The sequence below is a fragment of the Linderina pennispora genome (assembly GCF_002104995.1).
Source record: "Linderina pennispora strain ATCC 12442 chromosome Unknown DL89scaffold_27, whole genome shotgun sequence".
Taxonomy (NCBI): domain Eukaryota; kingdom Fungi; phylum Kickxellomycota; class Kickxellomycetes; order Kickxellales; family Kickxellaceae; genus Linderina; species Linderina pennispora.
The window spans coordinates 1-17,204 of NW_024468275.1; the positions used below are offsets into that span (position 1 = coordinate 1).

At 57.6% G+C, this 17,204-nt stretch overlaps 9 protein-coding genes across 9 annotated transcripts; 3 read left to right on the forward strand and 6 right to left on the reverse strand.

The window, feature by feature from the left end:
• Positions 1 to 2: 2 nt before the first annotated feature.
• DL89DRAFT_310800 (uncharacterized protein) lies at positions 3 to 2,564 on the reverse strand (the record flags this gene model as incomplete). Its single annotated transcript, XM_040890972.1, has 7 exons — positions 3 to 561; positions 618 to 936; positions 966 to 973; positions 997 to 1,430; positions 1,505 to 2,010; positions 2,069 to 2,427; positions 2,471 to 2,564. The coding sequence occupies 7 exons, from the start codon at positions 2,562 to 2,564 to the stop codon at positions 284 to 286; spliced, it is 1,998 nt and encodes a 665-aa protein (XP_040739672.1). The 3' UTR covers positions 3 to 283.
• Positions 2,565 to 3,519: 955 nt separating this feature from the next.
• Positions 3,520 to 4,500, forward strand: DL89DRAFT_205510 (transferrin receptor; the record flags this gene model as incomplete). Its single annotated transcript, XM_040884067.1, has 1 exon — positions 3,520 to 4,500. A coding segment is annotated over one exon (981 nt), but the record flags the coding sequence as incomplete, so codon positions are not given.
• Positions 4,501 to 5,431: 931 nt separating this feature from the next.
• DL89DRAFT_279385 (putative cytochrome P450 monooxygenase) lies at positions 5,432 to 7,065 on the reverse strand (the record flags this gene model as incomplete). The annotated part of the gene is made up of 4 exons (XM_040889572.1): positions 5,432 to 5,876; positions 5,906 to 6,181; positions 6,207 to 6,954; positions 7,043 to 7,065. 4 exons carry the CDS (start codon positions 7,063 to 7,065, stop codon positions 5,496 to 5,498), a joined length of 1,428 nt encoding a protein of 475 aa, XP_040739674.1. The 3' UTR covers positions 5,432 to 5,495.
• Positions 7,066 to 8,783: 1,718 nt separating this feature from the next.
• Positions 8,784 to 10,725, reverse strand: DL89DRAFT_296140 (uncharacterized protein; the record flags this gene model as incomplete). Its single annotated transcript, XM_040890716.1, has 5 exons — positions 8,784 to 9,017; positions 9,055 to 9,661; positions 9,693 to 9,853; positions 9,885 to 9,926; positions 9,955 to 10,725. 5 exons carry the CDS (start codon positions 10,723 to 10,725, stop codon positions 8,784 to 8,786), a joined length of 1,815 nt encoding a protein of 604 aa, XP_040739675.1.
• A 253-nt stretch (positions 10,726 to 10,978) lies between these two features.
• On the reverse strand, positions 10,979 to 11,746 carry DL89DRAFT_213141 (uncharacterized protein; the record flags this gene model as incomplete). Its single annotated transcript, XM_040884237.1, has 1 exon — positions 10,979 to 11,746. A coding segment is annotated over one exon (768 nt), but the record flags the coding sequence as incomplete, so codon positions are not given.
• A 502-nt stretch (positions 11,747 to 12,248) lies between these two features.
• On the reverse strand, positions 12,249 to 14,250 carry DL89DRAFT_100025 (uncharacterized protein). The gene has a single exon (XM_040882975.1). The coding sequence runs from the start codon at positions 14,209 to 14,211 to the stop codon at positions 12,397 to 12,399; it is 1,815 nt and encodes a 604-aa protein (XP_040739677.1). The 5' UTR covers positions 14,212 to 14,250; the 3' UTR covers positions 12,249 to 12,396.
• Positions 14,251 to 14,461: 211 nt separating this feature from the next.
• On the forward strand, positions 14,462 to 15,107 carry DL89DRAFT_270875 (uncharacterized protein). The gene is made up of 2 exons (XM_040888834.1): positions 14,462 to 14,904; positions 15,025 to 15,107. Exon 1 carries the CDS (start codon positions 14,557 to 14,559, stop codon positions 14,842 to 14,844), a length of 288 nt encoding a protein of 95 aa, XP_040739678.1. The 5' UTR covers positions 14,462 to 14,556; the 3' UTR covers positions 14,845 to 14,904; positions 15,025 to 15,107.
• On the forward strand, positions 15,045 to 15,345 carry DL89DRAFT_270876 (uncharacterized protein). The gene has a single exon (XM_040888835.1). It carries the CDS (start codon positions 15,140 to 15,142, stop codon positions 15,311 to 15,313), a length of 174 nt encoding a protein of 57 aa, XP_040739679.1. The 5' UTR covers positions 15,045 to 15,139; the 3' UTR covers positions 15,314 to 15,345.
• DL89DRAFT_270877 (elongator complex protein 3) lies at positions 15,314 to 17,071 on the reverse strand. Its single transcript, XM_040888836.1, has one exon. It carries the CDS (start codon positions 17,036 to 17,038, stop codon positions 15,395 to 15,397), a length of 1,644 nt encoding a protein of 547 aa, XP_040739680.1. The 5' UTR covers positions 17,039 to 17,071; the 3' UTR covers positions 15,314 to 15,394.
• Between the last annotated feature and the right edge of the window lie 133 nt (positions 17,072 to 17,204).

Below are 17,204 nucleotides of genomic sequence, written 5' to 3' on the forward strand. Positions count from 1 at the left end.
TCAGTATAGTCGAGGCGCGCAGACCACCATGGTACGTGAGTAGCATAGCCGCCATCCGAAGCACCGATGACGAAAGGCTCACCAGCAGGTAGATAAAAAGCCATGCATACTGGAACGACTCGCTATCATGCGACTTATCTGAGCCCACCCTGAGCGCCAGATAGTAGTCCTTATACGCGCTCAACAGCTGCACAGCAACAATCAAAACCGCGCAAAAGACGACATGCATCCACCCACCGCTTGCCGAAATATCCGGCCCAGACGCTGGCCTTAATCGTGCCACTCATACGCACTTCTTCTTTGATGAGCTGACCAGTTGGCGGGCCTCCTGCATGCCAGTTTGGCTGCCAGCAGCTGCTGGCGTATCTGCAGCTACTTTTGCGCTCATCATTGTACTCATCCTCGGCATCGGGTCCTCCAACGCCTGCCTCTGCACGGCTGGCGCCTGCTCTCCCTGGCTTTCGCCGTCACTAGCAGCTGCGACATCGTCAAACGCACACCAGAGACCTCCTGTGGCGTTCCCTTTGCGACTATCTCGCCACTGCGCATCATCACGACGTACTGGCAGTGCGGCAGGCACATAGCCATATGATGCGTTACCAGAATGCGCGTTCTACCATGCATCAGCGGGCTTTGGCTCAGCAAGCAAGTGTGCAAAATATGCTTGGCTGTATGCGAGTCCACAGCCGACAGGCAGTCGTCTATCAGCAGAATCCTCCGCGAAGAGTATATGGCCCGAGCCAGTGCTACACGCTGCTTCTGACCACCCGATAGTGTGATCCCACGCTCGCCAACTTCCGATTGATCCCCAGCAACGAAGGTGCGCAGATCAGGCTTCAGTCCACACATGCGTAGAACCTCCTCATAGCGGTCTCGAATGTACAGCTCGCCAAATAACACGTTGTCACGGATGGTTGCATTTCGCAGCCAGGGCTCCTGCGACACATACGCAATGTCAGACATACGCCGTTTGCTGACATAGGAATAGTATATTACCACTGACAACAGTCATATCGCCGACAAGTGCTGACAACAGTGACGACTTTCCGCTACCAGTTGGCCCTCCGATAATCGTTAAACCGCCCTGAGGGAAGCGCACAGTGAGATTGCGCAGCGCAAATGCCTGGCTATCCTCAGGCTGTCTGCCATGCAGCAGAAGTGGAGTCCCTTCCTCAGCAGCCGCACTGTCATCGGCTCGCTTCCAAACAAGCTGGGCTTGGCTAAATCCAACGTCATGTCCAGCTGCTTCGACTCTCTCGCCAGCAGGCTGCACATCATCCTCATGCAAGTACTCGTCGATGCGCTTGAGCGAAACGTAGATAGAGATCGCGTGTGAGACGCCACCCGGCATCCAGAAAATCGCCCGCTGCAAAACCCGAAACACAGCAATGGCTGTAAACGTCGTCTCGCCATCCAGCCGACCGTTGAAGCTGTATACGAATAGCACAACAAAAATGATCACCGGCATCATCCCGACTGTCCACAGGTTTAGCAGCGACCAGACCTTCGATCTCTGCCACAGCGCCTCCAGCTGCACCGCACGTTTAATGCCGACAACTTGGATAAACTTTGAGCACCACCCAAACAGCTTGACAGAGATGATCCGTGGATGACCTCGCTGATTGTCTCTAGGCGTTGGTCGTTAAAACGCCCGATCTGTGCCTCGATTCGTTTAGCTCGAACGATCAGCCTCTGCCCAACGGCCATGACGCCAACTATCATCGCAGTTCCGAAGAGCCCAGCTATACCAAGCAGCTGGTACATGTAGAAGCATCCGATGATAAGCTGGCAGGGGCTAAACAGGACCGATCCAAACATCTCCGCAGTTTTGTTAACACGGCTGACGTCAGCAGTCAGAATGTTGTAGACCCGTCCATCTGAAGAGTCCCTGCTGCTGTCATCCTTGGATTTGGACTCGTGTGCTCGCCGGCGCAATGTTTTCTGGGTCAGACTCGCCACCAGAACATTGCGAATTTCCATGCTTATTCCGCGCGACTGCCACTGTTGCTGCTGCTCAACCACAGTTCCCACTACACTAGCTGCCAGCATCATAGCCGCCAAAAAGTACCCGAACCGCAGTCCAAGCGACGAATCCTCCAAGTACTCGTCCAATGAAACGCAGAACGCGCTGCATCAGATACGGCTGGATGTAGTCCGAGAAGGTGTTGTAAAAAGTGTAGACGATCTGGATTGCAAGATCGACCTTGAACACAGAGAACAGCTGCCTTACCAATGGCTGTCCAGGCTTGGCACCCATTGAGAAGCGGGCGTACGCTGAGCTGACCTGGCAGTTATCTGGCGGCACACGCAGATCGCTGCGTGATACCTGGTGCTCTCGACGACAATCAGAGAGGATAGGACTGACCCAGTTGAACAGCAGAACCGAGAGCAGAGGCTGGCTCAGCTCATACGGCTCAAGCTTGGCATCTGGGACCGCAGTGAGCCTCTTTGGCTGCAGTCGGCAACCAACCTGCAATTTGGGAAACGCGGCCAGCAACATAATCACACTGCGGTAGCGGGTGTACAACCAGCAGCAGCAGCAGCAGTACACAGTTTACCAGCATCTTTACATGTACCGCTGCGGCCACTGAGCTCATATCCTCGCCCCACATTGGCGTGTGCCACTGGCTGCGGACAAAGAAGGAGAAATACTCCTCCAGCGCCGAGCACGCAAGCTGAACGAGGACAAATCCAAACAGCACACCGCTGAACAGCCCACGGAATGCAAACCGGTCGCTCTTAGTATACCTGGCAGCCTGCATGGTGGCTAGTAGGCTGACGATCAGCCATTCGGTTGCCAGCACGAGCGACGCAGGCTCTGTAGCCCGGGCCGTCTGAACAGCAGTTTGGACGATCATCAGCAATACAGCTGCCGGTCCGACCCAGACCCTATTGTCGGGAACGCGTACACCCGCCTTGAGCAGTGGCCTGGCTGACGAAGTAAGGGTACCAGGCCTTCCAAAGTCACCGATCCACCAGCAGATCCCCAGAAACACCGTTGGGATCGCGCCCTCAAAGATCAGTCTGCGTGCGCATGCGTTGCGCTCCAAGTCCCACTGCCATGGCCAGGGCGAGCCGATACTGCAAGCTCCGAGTCTTTCCATGCGTAGGCCTTCTGCTTGGTAGCAGGTAATAGCAAGGGAGCAAAGAAAAGTGAAGAAGAAAAGTAAAGAAGAAAAGGAGCTAGCGAACAGCTCGTGCTGCGGCCCGTGGTTAGTAGCGCGGTGGTGAAAAACTCGTACACAGATCGTCCCCACAGGCCCCACGGCTGGGCCGATTGTTTGCTGCCAAGCTCTGCATAGCCTCAAGCGGTGATCGGGTCTAGGTTGCCTAATTGGCCAGCAGGACGGCATTTGGCATCAATAAATACTGTCCGCTTGCCCTCGTCTCGTCGGAACATAGAGCTTTTCAACCCTCAGCATGCTTTTCTATGCACCCTTCCTCGCCTTCTTTGTCGTTTTCCATTGCGGGCTAGCGGCAAGAGTCCAGGGAAATCTGGATATCTACGCCTCTAAGCGGCTGATACAGACAGGGCCGAGCGACAAGAAGTGGCTAACCAAGAACGATATATTCAATCTGAGCCGATCCGGTACAAAATTCCGCGACATTACTGACGTCGACAGCAGCCTTCTCAGTCTCCGACAGAAGCAGCTGCACATTCCCGGCCAGCCGTCATTACAGCAAGCCATCAAGCCGCTATTTACCAACATTTCTGATGCACTCCCCCGTCGTGTCCTTGAAGGAATGGCAAAGTTCCACAACCGGTTTTTCAACTCGCGCAATGGCCGTGAGTCGTCACTCTGGCTGCAGCAACAAATCACCAGTGTGGTTGCTGGTATTGGCGGTGTGGAGGTTGTGCCTTTCGTTCATTCGTTTCCGCAGAATAGCATTATCGCCAAAATCCCGGGACGCAGCGACGAGACTGTCATTTTGTCTGCTCACCTTGACAGCATCAACAAGTTCGACCCAGAGCATGGCAGCGCACCAGGTATCGACGATGACGGCACAGGTGTTGTTGTGCTCATGGAAGTTATGCGGATTCTGGCTAGCAGTCAGCTGAAACTGAATCGGACTATCGAGTTCCATTTCTACGCAGGGGAAGAGGTCGGGTTGCTGGGCTCGGCTGATATTGCGCACATGTATGCAAAAGCGATGCGGCCAGTAGTAGTTGATCTCCAGCTTGACATGACCGGATTCCCAACTAGCCCGCCTGTGGTTGGCATCTTGACGGACAACACAGATCCTGGTTCGACCTCGCTGCTGCGCCAGATTGTGTCCGAGTACACCGACCTGAAGACCCAGGATTTTTCATGCGGATATGCGTGCTCCGACCATGCAAGCTGGTTTGAGGCCGGCTATCGTGCTGTGCTGCCTGGTGAAAGCCCGCTTGTCACTGGGAATCCCCACATGCACACGCCATCAGACGATATCAGCACTGTTAGCTTCCAGCATTTGCTACACTATGTAAACATTGCCCTGGCATTTGCAGTAGAGGTTGCTGGAGTTGCTGGTGCTTGAAAAGTACAATAAACTTACAATTTAACACTCAGCATTCTGTCTTTCTGGGGCGCGAACAAGGTGAGCTGACAATAGCGCTACAATAACCAAGACGCTAAACAAGAACATACGGCATCATGTTACTGACAGATAAAGTGCAAACGCATACCGAGTAGCACAATTGCCTTCAAATGGCCCACCGCTGGATACCCTAAGCAGCAATCAATAACCCCTTAGCAGCTCGTATGCCACATTGGTGTGGTTGGGTTCCTGACTGGCGACAGTGACAATACTAAAGATCAGCGAAGTTAAAACAAGGGTGCGAAGCTGCTTGTCCATGCTCGGCCTAATCTCCAGCTTTTCAGGATGGAACTTCCTGATATTGAGTGTCGCAACAACAGACCCATTGCTATCTCGCAGCTCCCACCGATTGCCTTTGATTGGAGTGTTCCACTTGTAGTCAGTACCGCTCGCGTCCGTAAACTTCCATCCCAGCTGCATATCTCGCTGCTCTATTTTGTAAGGAACACCCCGAGTTATGGCGCTGGCACTTCCCATTGAGACCTTGTCGATTAGCGCCTTAGCTACAGTGGCACCGCTTGTCGGTATCACTCCAGCAACAACAGTAGTATCGTCATTCACATCCACCGTCAGGAGGGTTACGTGAGGAAACCGAGCTACGATGCGATAGGCCTGCATGCCAGACCTTGCGGCGGCTTGTCTGGTGTCGAACCTGCCATTGTAGAGCACAATGTTCTTGTGGTATTCCAGGTTGCGCAGGGAGGAAGAGGTATACGTTTCAAGAGACATAAGGAATCGCTGTTCTTTGGGCGAGCCGAGACTATCTGCTGTAAACTGCGGTGCATAGGCTCTTTGGACCAGCATTAGCATGTACAATATCCTGGCTAGCAGCATACACAGCTGGAAATGTTCACGGAGACAGAGGAATGAATTGATACAGGTGAATAAAAAAAACAATAAAGCCATCTCTAGCCCTTTTAGACGCGCTTGGACAAGACCATCCTGCAGTCGCGGTCTGGGTAAATCGGGGTATTAACAAAGAACGACTTTGAGTCCATCTTCTTCGGACACCCATGCTCGTCCACGATTTCCGGGCCCAGGTACGTCAGATCATCGGGCATCCGGAGCTCGTAGTCCTTCAGCATATTTGCCATAATTGTGAACAGCTCGACCCACGACAGGTTGCGGCCTGGACAGGTGCGCGCACCACCACCAAAGGCATAGAAGTTGCGCTTCGACTCGTCGTTGTCCAGGAAGCGTTCTGGAACAAACCGGAATGGATCAGCCCATGTCTTTCTGTTGGTGTGTACGCCGCGGAAGTTCAGGTAGACCTCGGTGCCTGCGGGCAGAAAGTGGCCCTGAATGGTACAGCCGCCTGGGGCACTACGCGCGGCGCCTGCCCGCCAGCAATCGGACACAGGCGCATGGTCTCGAAGATGCAGGCTTCCAGGTACGGCAGATGGGCCTTGGCCTCATGGTACGTGATCAGGTGGTCGGGAGCGAATTTTTCGCGCACCTCGTTGCAGACGCGCACATAGACAGCCGGATACAGCATAAATAGATGTGTGGTCCACAGCAGCGTATTTGAGGTGGTGTCGGCGCCCGCCGCCATCATCACCATGGACTCGGAGACAATCTGGGTCTCGTCCATGCGCACCTTGGACTCGGGGTCTTCAGCATCCAGGAACGCCCTGCAAAAGATCCGCCGGCTTGTCACCGCCCTCAGCCAGGTATGCGCGCCGCTTCGCAATGGCCGCCCGACAGAACCGCTCGTACTTGCGGAACGGGCGCTCCAGCGGCGCCAGGAGCTTCGAGAACGGGTAGTATCTGGTGATCGGGATCATCGAGCGCGCTGCCTGGAACTTGATGGAGCATAGCAGCTGCTGCGCCAGCGTGTTGTCGCGGTTTTTGACGCAATTGAAATCCTGGCCGTACACCAGTCCGCCAATAGTATCCATGGTGGCTAGAATGTAGTCTCTGCTGTAGTTAATCTCGATCTCGCCGGTCGGACTGCGCGCGAGCTGCGCGTCCCACGCGTTCTTGAGCGACTTTATGCCGCAGCGCAGAATCGTCGGCTCCATTTTCACCAGATATCCGTAGGCAAAGTACGGGCCCAGCTGGCGCTTGCGCACGCTGACGAATTTCGGGTCGCGCCCCGACAGTGTGTTCTGGATGTCAAACAAATCGATGCCGCTGTAGTAGTCGGACTTTAGGAACTTTAGCGAGCCCAGCACCATTTTCCAGTCGGATGGGTTGGAAATCGACACCGCGTTTGGCTTGTATATGTAGATGTCGCCGTATTTGATCGAGTCGCGCTCCCCGCACTTTATCGCGTTGCCTGTGGCGCTGATCACTTCGGCCCGCCGGTTGGTCAGCCGCGCAGTCAGGGGCCCAGGGATATTGCGGAGGGGCGAGAGAAAACAGCGCGTAGAAGAGCTTGTAGCCGAGTGTGGCCACGATGACGGAGATGGTCAGCCTTACTGCGCTCATGTCGCTAGCGCTCTTGAGAAGCGAGAGCACAAACTCGGGATCTTGAAGACGCGACATGGCTATGGGAAAAAGAATAGGTTAGGGGCTGCGAAGGTGTGAGGTGTGTGTTTGGCTAGGGCGGTGAGATAAACAGTACGGGAGTCAATAGGATGTGGAATGCGGAAAAATAAACAAGCAGCAGACATAGAAAGACAGCGTGGTGGGAATAAAGCTGGGAAAGCACTGTTTTTTTTTAATTCACTCGCCGAAAGCACAGGGTTTTGTTGCGTTCCTGAAAGGAGCCCAGTCTATTTATACCGCCGTTTCCTCTAATCCACAGCCATGGGATAAGCCAGAAAGAATAAGGCCAGCCCCACATTTACCACAAAGAAAGGAGATAGGTGAGCAAATGGACCCATGCAAAGCTGTCCCTCATTCTGTCGGACGTGCAGCTTCTCGTACATGCAGTTTGGCGAGCATCCTGCCTGCACCCCATATGGAGATGCAGAAACGGCGGGGGAGGGAGGGGGTTTGCCCAAAAAGTACAAAGGGAAAAAATCGGTGATAGCGGCTTTCCCCAGGTCGTCCTATCGTACATCCCGTATTCCGTTTATCTCCACCTTGCCCAAATCGAGCAGTAATGAGAGCCAGCCAAGCGTCAAGCAAGGGCATACCCTGTCCTGCTGAAGGACCGACCCATAGGCTGCATGCATATCCTGCAGACCCCGCCTTTGTGCTTTCTTTGTCATTTCCGTCTGCTCTAGCGATTAGCCAGGCCTAAATGATGCGATCCCCGCGAAAACGAAACTGGGTGTGCGAGATAGGTGTCCGAAATATTTGCAGTAGCAATCATAGCGAAAGCGCCGCCTGCTCGTTTTCCGTTCTGCGTCCCCACTCAGCAGCAGTGGCCCCACTTACCGCTCAACTACCAGCGCGTGAAACTCGAGGAGACTACAGCAATGAGCGCCTTCTAGTCTCCTTTTTTCTTGCAGCAGCCGAAGCAAAGGAGGAAGGAGCCAAGGGAGGTGAATGCAAATCAATAGCCGACAGGCAATCTACAGGCGCTGCTAGTAAACGACGTGAGCGAGGAAATACAAAGGGAAAGGGACTACTGCAGCGAGGATTGCGACAAAAAAGACCTAGAATATGGAGGACGGAACGAGCGCTTAAACAGCAATCCTTCATAAACGAGACCGTTGGGTGGTGACAGTGCAATGCCCGATGCACGATAAAATGACCTAGGTGGTAGATCTCACGGGGATGCTATTTTTGGTGTGGTGGAAGGGATATTGGCGATCGCGTTTTATTGGCAGACCTGGGTCTAATGTCGTTGTGGATTGGCGCCAGGCTCGGTAGTGCTATAGAGCGTCGCCATTTATGTTTACGCGGTAATTGCCGCGATACCGCGAGGAGGGGAGGGAGGGCAGACATGCAAGCGGTTCCCACCGATGCTGGCGTGGAAAATGCACGAGGGTGGAACCCCCTCCCCAAACTTATGCACCTGGTCACACGGAAATATAGGTGTATGGAGGGGGCCGGTTTATAAAAGACCGGCCGGATCCGGCGCCTTCCAGCAGCAGCGCAATCCTTTGCAGGCGTTCGACGAAGAAGAAACGTTCGAGCCAGATCCTTCCTTCTACTCATACCTCGTATTTCTTTCGCACCAGAAGAAACCACCCTGTGTGCATATGGCAGGGTGTCAATACGGAAATCGGAAAATAGACCACACATTGCCCAAAATAGAACAAAATACGCACATTCACATTCGCGCCAACAACAAACGAACCAGTTTTGCTCTAGATCCTCGCGGCATTGAATTCGGTCCGCATCTTCCATGTCCACATTGCCAAGGCCGGCTTGCGGGCCAGCTCTGCACGCTCAACGACCATGTCCTGGGCGGCATCCAGCAGCGCGCGACGCATAGCCCACTCGGGCTCTGCCTCCCACCGCACCCGGAACTTGTCCATCAGTTTCGGCAGCAGCTCCAGCGGCACTGCGGTCAGCAGCTCCAGCAATACCAGCATCAGCTCCTGTCTCGATACTGTGGCCGTCCACGGTGTTCCGCACATGGGCGTCGATTTTCCGCTCCAGCGCCTCCACACGCTCCCACGCCAGCGCATAGCCCAGATTCACCGGCACCGCATCCGCATCCTGCGCCAATACTGGCGCGCTGTGCGCTGTCGCAGCCCGGACCGCCGCCGTATATGCAATCAGCAGAAGCTCGCCGGAAATGCCCCTGCCCGGATACAGCTCCAGCAGCAGATCCGTATACCATGGCACCACCTCCACCACCAGCGCCGCGCGGCGCCATTCCCCCTCGGCTTGGACTGCCGAGTCCTCGCTATTCACTGCCTCCAGCACCGCCAGCACCACGGCGTGCGCAGACTCGAACCAGTCAGGGCCAGCGTATTGCAATGCATTGGAGTCGGCGTAGCGCGTCACCAGCGGCAAAACCATGGTCATCAGCGTGTTGTTCGCCAGGCGGCCAACCAGGTGCTCCAGCAAGTCCATGTAGAACAGCACTGTGCAGCTGCGCACCGCGTGGATTCCCCAGACCGGCCGTGCGGCCATATACAGCAAACACGGCTGGCTGTGGAACAGTCGCCGCACCGCCGCATTGGCAACGCGCGGGGGGCGCGCCACAATGAACCCCGAGCGCCAGGGAGCTGGCCCGCTTGAACACGTCGACGCCTGAGCGGCCAAACGCCAGCGTCGCAAAATGCACACAGGCCATGGCATCCACCACAGCCACCCACAGATCCACCAGCAGCTGCTCGTTTGGGCCAGCGTCGTCGATAAAGTACCGCTGCAGCACCGCCTCCAGCACATGCAGCGCTGCCAGAACTGTAGCCGCCAGCAGCTGCAGCTCCGGCGGCTGTGCGTCCTCCGCAAAACACCGGCAGCTTTGCAGCCGCCTGCTCATAGGCCAGCAGCCGCGGCTGTGGCATTCGCATGCACCACATGCACAATCCGCGCAGCATCCGGCAGTGCCAATGCCGGGCTGTCGATCAGCACAGTCAGCGCCCGCACCACCCCGCCAATCTCTCGCACCACCACATGCTCCACGCGCTGCCGGCAGAACTCCTGCGACGCAATCCGCTCCATGCCCAGCACTCCGCTCTGCGGATCCAACACCGCCGCGACCATCGCCGCACACTGCCCGGCCAGCATCCGTACATGCCCAGGCGCCATCGCATCCACCACGCCAGTCGCCATAATCAGCGCTGCCGTTCCATTCTCCCCGCCAAAGCCCTCGTCGCGGCTGCCCAGCTCCCGGACGACATTCGCCAGCACCACTGCGCATTGCTCAACCAGCGGATCGACTACGTTTTCAGCCTGCATTGCCCGCAGCACGCCTGCCAACAGCGCCAGCGCCGGCAGCCCCGAGCTGCGTTCGGCCACTTTAAATAGAGCCGCTATGGCCTGCCGGTCGGTCTGATCGCTGATTCCGTGGGCCTCGCGCTGCCACGCACCCACAACTAGCCAATGGGCAGCCCGGTCTACGGCGTTGCGCTGCAGACGTGCGCGCTCCTCTGTCGATGCTATGCGGTTGCGATACGCGCGCACGCGCAACGTCGCTATGTACTGGCCCAGGAGCTCCAGCTGCCGCGATGCGGCCAAAAGAGGCATGGCGGTAAGCGGCCAGCGCACCAGCAGGTCCTGCGTCACCTCAGCAATGATGTTTGGCGCCCGGCTGGTTGCCAGAATGCGCGCAATTGAGCGGTACTCTGGGTCCATTGTCTCCGAGGAATTCTGAAGTACAGGGAAGAGTTAAGAAAATATATTGGAGATAAGCGTGGACAGAAGCAGACCCGCCCGAAAAAAGCCCAAGCTAGCAAGACCAAATTTGCGCACAGCACGTGATTGCTTAAAAGATCTTCTTCCACTTTGCCCACCCGCCAAACACCACGACAAAGGCAATGCAGCTCCCCATGATTGTCATCCAGGCACGCAGGTTCTCATGCTCGCCAGTATCCTCGTTCGGCTTGAACGGCACAGGCACGTTCATGCCAAATAGGCCGGTGACGAACTGGATTGGCAGCAGAATGGCGGTGATGACTAGCCACTGGCTCGAAAACACCGTCGTGCCCACACAGGCATCGCCGAGCTCCAGCGAGATCTGGCCCATGTAGTTTGAGTGAGCCCGCGCCAGCACCATATCACAATGAGCACAGGCCGACTGCATAGCACCCAGATGATCCAGGACGTCGCCCAGCAGATGGCGCTCATCTAGGTCGGGCGTCATGCGCATCAGCGCCCGCACCACCTCAGGCTTGCCGTGCATTAGCCGCCAGAGCGCCAGCAGCCGCCGCCGCACCAGCCCCGTGCGCTGCAGAACATCGGCCTTTTCCAGTGGCGACAGAACCATCACCAGCTCGTCCACCTGGTCCACCTCCAATGCCACGGTGCGCATGGCCATGGTCAGCGCGTCCGTCATCCCGTCCAGCAGCACATACACCACCGACTGCCCGCCGATCTCCGCCATGGCTGCCAGCCGGTCCACTGCCTGCTCCACATGCTCGGTCGTCGCGCGCCCATGGAACGTCAGCACAAACCGCCGTTTCACCACCATGGCTATCGGGCATGCCGCCATCTCGGCGTCCACTGCCCGATACACAACGAAGTGGTAGTCACTGACCTCCTCGATCTTGTCGCCTGTGTCCTCCAGAATGTCCTCCACTGTCAGCGGGTGGATTCCAAACACACGTGCCAGCCTGTCCATCTCTGGTTTGGTCGCATCCACCACGTCCAGCCAGAAGAACCCGCTCTGCTCGGCGATCACATCCAAGCAGGGCTTGTCTAACTCCGAAGCCTGGTACACACCCATCGCCTCGCTGAACACCATAAACCGTGTGTCCTCATTGACTGCGAACCCGCCTGCATCCGCCATCGTCTTGAGAGCCTCAGGCTCGCCCACAGCCCCTGTGGCTGCCAGCTCCCGCAGCGCTGCCATATCCCAGTCCCGCCGGTGCACTGCCGCGTCCTCCATGCCCATGCAGTCCGTGTTCTCGTGGGTTGCTGTCTCGCGGACTACGCACTCGGTGCTGCCAAGAAGCAGCTGCACCAGCCGCTCAATATCGTCGGCACTGCTGTTCTTGCTGTCCGACAACAGGTCCTGCAAATACTGGATCGCGCGAGCACGCTGCTCGGACTCGGTGCGCAGCATTTGCGTGTTTGCTGCCCGTAGCCTCTGGTTCTCTGTATGGATGTCGTGCAATAGCAGCGACGACCCAAACGGCGACGATTTGTCTGTCATGTTAAAAAAAAAAAAAAAAAAGTATATTACAAATGTAAAAGTGGAGGAAGAGCAAAAAAAAAAAGCTGAAAGATGGACGGCTGGAAGAATCTTCCATTGGGGCATCGATCCCAGCTCCTGACCCGGTTCGCAACCGGCTCCAGTTTTCTGCATCACTTGCGAGTCGCCCGTCTGAGCGACCACTTGGCCACCGCAACCACCATATTTTTGTAGTCCGAGTAGAACAAATCGCCGTCCTGGCCAACCACCGGCCGGATCACAAACCGCCACACCTGCGACGCTGTCAGCCCACCGCCACCGCCCTCCACTAGTCCCCGGTACTCCTCCTGCTCCCGCACCGGCACCTGCCCAACCTCCCCCCACGCGACCGCCTGCACCGGGCACGTCTCAGCAAACTGCATCATCAGCGCAATCAGCTGCTGCCGCCCCGCATCGTATTGCAGCAGCTCGTAATGCAGCCAGCCCAGGTTCCGCCAAACCGCTGCCGCCGCCACCCCGCCCTGCTGCAATGCCTCCCGCAATACATCCAGCCGCTCGCGGTCCAGCGACAGCGTCCCCAGCGCCCGCCGCATGCTACGCACAGTCACAGCCAATAATGCCGTGTCCACTTTGCCAGTCGTGGTCGATGTGTTTCCAAGCGTCACGGGCGCATATGGGTTGGAATATGGCGCCAGATGCGCTCCGGCGGGCTGGTACGCCAATGACACAATGCTGTTGGGCGATTGAGCTCCGCTGCTCACCGAATCCAGGGATGCATGTCGCCGCAGCGCCGCTTCTGCAAAGCCACTGTCGTCCGAGACCACAGAGACTGTCAGTGGCAGCGGAACCTCCAGGGCGCTGGCAGCCGTGTTGCTTCTTGCTAGCGGCACTGACGGCGGCAGAAGCTCAGCCAGCGGCGGTGGTGACGACACGCGCACTGGCACAGCAGAGGCTAACGACGCCCGCCGCGAATGTCGCCGCTGTGAAATGCTTTTGCCTCTCATTGGTGTCTCCTCAGCGGTACTGTAGTGCATGCCGCGCAGTACCGGGTCCTGTGGCATCGTCGGCTCAGGAGCCATCAGACCAGTGAGCCGCACGAAGCGCCCTGGCACTCCATCCACGTACCCCTGCACCTCGTCCGCCGCAAGTGCCCCGTCGCCATCACGTCGTGCTGTGGTGCCGCCGGTCGGCAGCGGCAGGTCGAGCAGGTACCGTGTGCTGGCCATGACCGCTGAACTGTGGTCAGCATATCGCACAGCCACCTGGTCAAACCACGTCTCCACCACTGGCGTATCAGGGCTATGGACCATCGCCGCATTATCCGACAATGACGCCGGGCTGTCGCGGTCCAGGTCGCTGTACGGAATCGCCGTGCCCGGGATATTGCCGTCGCTGAGCCGCGTGCGCATTGCGCGCTGCTGCTCTGTGAGCCGTCGGCTCAGCTCATCGGTGCCCGCCTCCGGCTGGTGCGGCAGCTCCATCGACAGGCGGCTCTGATCGGCTGTCCGCCGATGCGCATCCACCGCGTCTGCCTTCAGCCGGTCGAGCTTAGCCGACGAGTGGGCCGTGTATTTTCCGTCTTTTAGCGTATATGACACCGACCCCTTGGACCCTGTGACCGCCTTGGCCACACTGCCAATCGCCCTAGCGCGCTTGAGCTCCTGCGGCGGCTGCAGATTTGGATTGAACACGACCGGGCTGTGGATATTTGCGCCGGTTGCTGCTGCCACCTGCATGCGCAGCCGCCGCCGCAGCCGCACCCACCGCCGCCGCCGCACAAACGACTTGGCCGCCGAGTGCCGCCCGCGCCAACGCGACTTGGTCGCAAACCGCGTCGCGTACTGCCACCCATCCTCGTCCACATCTGCCGTCATATCAATCAGCCAGCGCGGCGACACCCACTCCCACGATGGGTCTGGCAGCTGGTACGAATGCACGTTCGCCAGCGTCAGCTTCATCGTCACGTCGCTCCACGGCGGTGGATCCATCGGATGCAGCCTATGGTGAGAAGGAAAAACGTGCGATTATGCAAACCACCTCTCATATGACCCGTGTGCACATACGTCTCTCACACATGCCGCTCCCTCGCCCACCCAATGCTGCGGCTGCGCTGGCCATGGGACACGGCCATATGCTGAAAATTCTGCCTACTAATGCATGCGATTACCCCCTCCCAAAGCAAAACGCGCGTTTCATGTGTCTTCACATTGGCTTCGCACTGGTACTTACAGCTTCGGGCTAAAATTCGCCTTGCCGAGAAAATTGAACCTACACTGCGCAGCCCCAGTATTTAGCCTGCCATGGTTTCTCCATGCCCACGAGATAACTCATCCATGGATAACCTACCCGCGCTGGCACTCAAACACCACATCGCACGCATACTCGAACCGCGCATCATCCACCAATCGCTTCGCCTCGCTCAGCCTAGCGCAGATCGCCCGCGAATGCAGCTTCGCCATCCGCTCCCGGTCCTCCCCACTGCTCGTCTGCCGCCGCATCACCCGCACACACGGCGCCTCGCCGTCGTCATCCGAGCCACCCTCCCCCGTAGCCCACCCTTGCCCGCCATACGCGTCCTCGCTACTGCCCGAGTCCTGCCGCTGTGCTCGCGCAGCCCCTAATGCTGTGTATGGCCGGTACGCAAACGCACAGGCCGACGGAGGCACCGGTGGGAGAATATCCTACATGCATTGGAGCCCTGCTGCGTAGTTGAGAAACCAAAGTGCTCGAACCTCCTAACCCGACTGGACAACACTGCTGGGGGTTCTGGGGCTGCCACTGCTTGACAAAAATAAACGCACCTCAGTTATTTCTTTTCGCCGTGTCATTTCCAAATAGTGTGAAGGCCCAAAAACAGTCTAGGAAAGGAAGGGAAATGCGAGCAGCAGAGGAGAAATAGTGGCAGAGCAGCGTGCAATGCATGGAAAGCTCCAAATATTTTTGTGTGTGACGGAGAGGAGGCACTCTGATTGTTGGCGACACACAACCAGCGCCCAGAGTCACGCGCATCAAGCGCTCTCCCCGCCGCCAGCACTGATCAGCCTTTTGCTCAATGCAGATGAGTGCCCACAAGCATGGATCCAGCCCTAACCATATCCCCGGTATTCTCCATTCATACCCGCTCTGACGGAAGAAAGAAAAGACTACACTTGCTGCCAACCGCCACCGACACTACAGCATCTTGGACATGTATGGCCCGTCCAGCTCAAAGCCTAGCTTGCGGTAGTAGTGGCGCGTGCCCACGCCGCTGATGACCGCTAGCTTCACCGACCCATGCTCCTCGCGCGCAATGCGCTCGGCCTCCTCCATCAGCAGCGTGCCGAATCCCTGGTGCTGGAACTTCGTCGGGTCGCGTGAATGAACCGGCACCACCGAGCCATACACGTGCAGCTCGCGCACAATCGAGCACTGCCCCGTCAGCAGCTCCGGCCGGAACGTCTCAGCCGAGCACTTGCGCAGCCGCAGCAGCCCCACAAGAATGTCCTGGTCGGGGTCCTCGTACGCCAGGAACGTCTCCCAGCCGCCGTTCGCCACATAGTCGCGCCTGACCAGCTCGACCTGGTCCGGCTTGACCTTGGTGTGGATATCCACAATGCCCACCTCGCGCGTGCGCACGTCGCGGCAGGCCGTGCCCAGATCACGCATGCGCTGCAGCGCCAGCTCGCGCAGATTGCCATGCTCCACGCCCGACGTCACCAGGGGCATCGGGATGTCGCGCTGCACCCGATACACGCGCGTCCATGGCGGAACCAGCGCCAGAATCCGTGCTACCAGGTCAACCAGCGCGTTCGGCGTGTAGTTGCGGTAGCGCCCGGTGCGCCACAGCTCATACAGACCCGTGCCGCGGATCACCAGCGTCGGGTAGAGCTTCAGCCCGTCCGAGCGGAACTGCGGGTTCTCAAAATACTCCTTGAACTGCTCCAGGTCGCGCTCCATGCCTACGTTCGGTAGATCCGGCATCATATGCGCCACCACCTTGTACCCGGCGTCCTTGGCCAGCTGGAACGACTCGCACACGGCTCGAACCGTGTGCCCACGGTTTGTGTCGCGCGCCACGTCCTCATACACCGACTGCACTCCTAGCTCGAGACGCGTGCACCCATACCGCAGCATGTGGCTCAGGTGCGGCTTCAGCGCTGCATCTGGCCGCGTCTCGATCGTGATGCCAATGCACTTCGTCTGGCTCTGCTCCGACATCCGCACTGCCTCGTCCACGTCGTTGCTGCGATGGCCCGACAGTGCATCATGCAGGTTCATGATGAACCAGTTGCGGTACTCCTCCGGCAGCGACATGAACGTACCTCCCATGATGATGTACTCCACTTTGTCCACGCTGTGTCCCAGCGACCGCAGCTGGTCGATCCGCCCGCGCGCCTGCTCAAACGGCTCGTACCGCGCCCGGATTGCCCGCATGCTAGTCGGCTCGTAGCCTGTATACGACTGCGTTGAGTACTCAAAGTCTGAGTCCGGCCCGCCTGGGCAGTACACGCAAATCTGCCCCGACATCGAGATGTGCGGGCACCGGTGCGGCTTACACATCACTGCCACCACCGCAATGCCTGACGCCGTGCGGATCGGCTTCGCCTTGAGCTTCGGCAGCAGGTATTTCTTGTACTGCTCTGGAATCGCCGCGATGATGTCCACCAGCCGCGGCTGTGCCGACAACTTGTTCTCGCGAGAGTGCCTTGACTTGACTACATTCAGGTTCACCGACACCCCGGCATTGTGCGCTTCAATCAGCTCTGCCACAATACCCGCACACGTCTTCACCATTTTCTCTGCATGCGACGCCTGCGCTTTCTTGGACGTGCTCATTTTTTGTACAAGTTTGTTTAGTGTGGGAATGGAAGTGCAGAGGAGAAGCTATAAAAAAATTTGGCATCAATTTTTTCTGTTTGCTCTGATGCATTTTTTTGGCTCGATGGACGGGCTTTGTGATTGGCTGGCTCGGTTTTGCTCATCGCACCCATCTTGCGACGAG

Excerpts from the sequence above, each read along its gene's own strand:
- DL89DRAFT_100025 (XM_040882975.1), bottom strand. The coding sequence starts at position 14,211 with ATGGATCCACCGCCGTGGAGCGACGTGACGATGAAGCTGACGCTGGCG.
- DL89DRAFT_270877 (XM_040888836.1), bottom strand. The coding sequence starts at position 17,038 with ATGAGCACGTCCAAGAAAGCGCAGGCGTCGCATGCAGAGAAAATGGTG.
- DL89DRAFT_270876 (XM_040888835.1), top strand. The coding sequence starts at position 15,140 with ATGCATGGAAAGCTCCAAATATTTTTGTGTGTGACGGAGAGGAGGCAC.
- DL89DRAFT_270875 (XM_040888834.1), top strand. The coding sequence starts at position 14,557 with ATGGATAACCTACCCGCGCTGGCACTCAAACACCACATCGCACGCATA.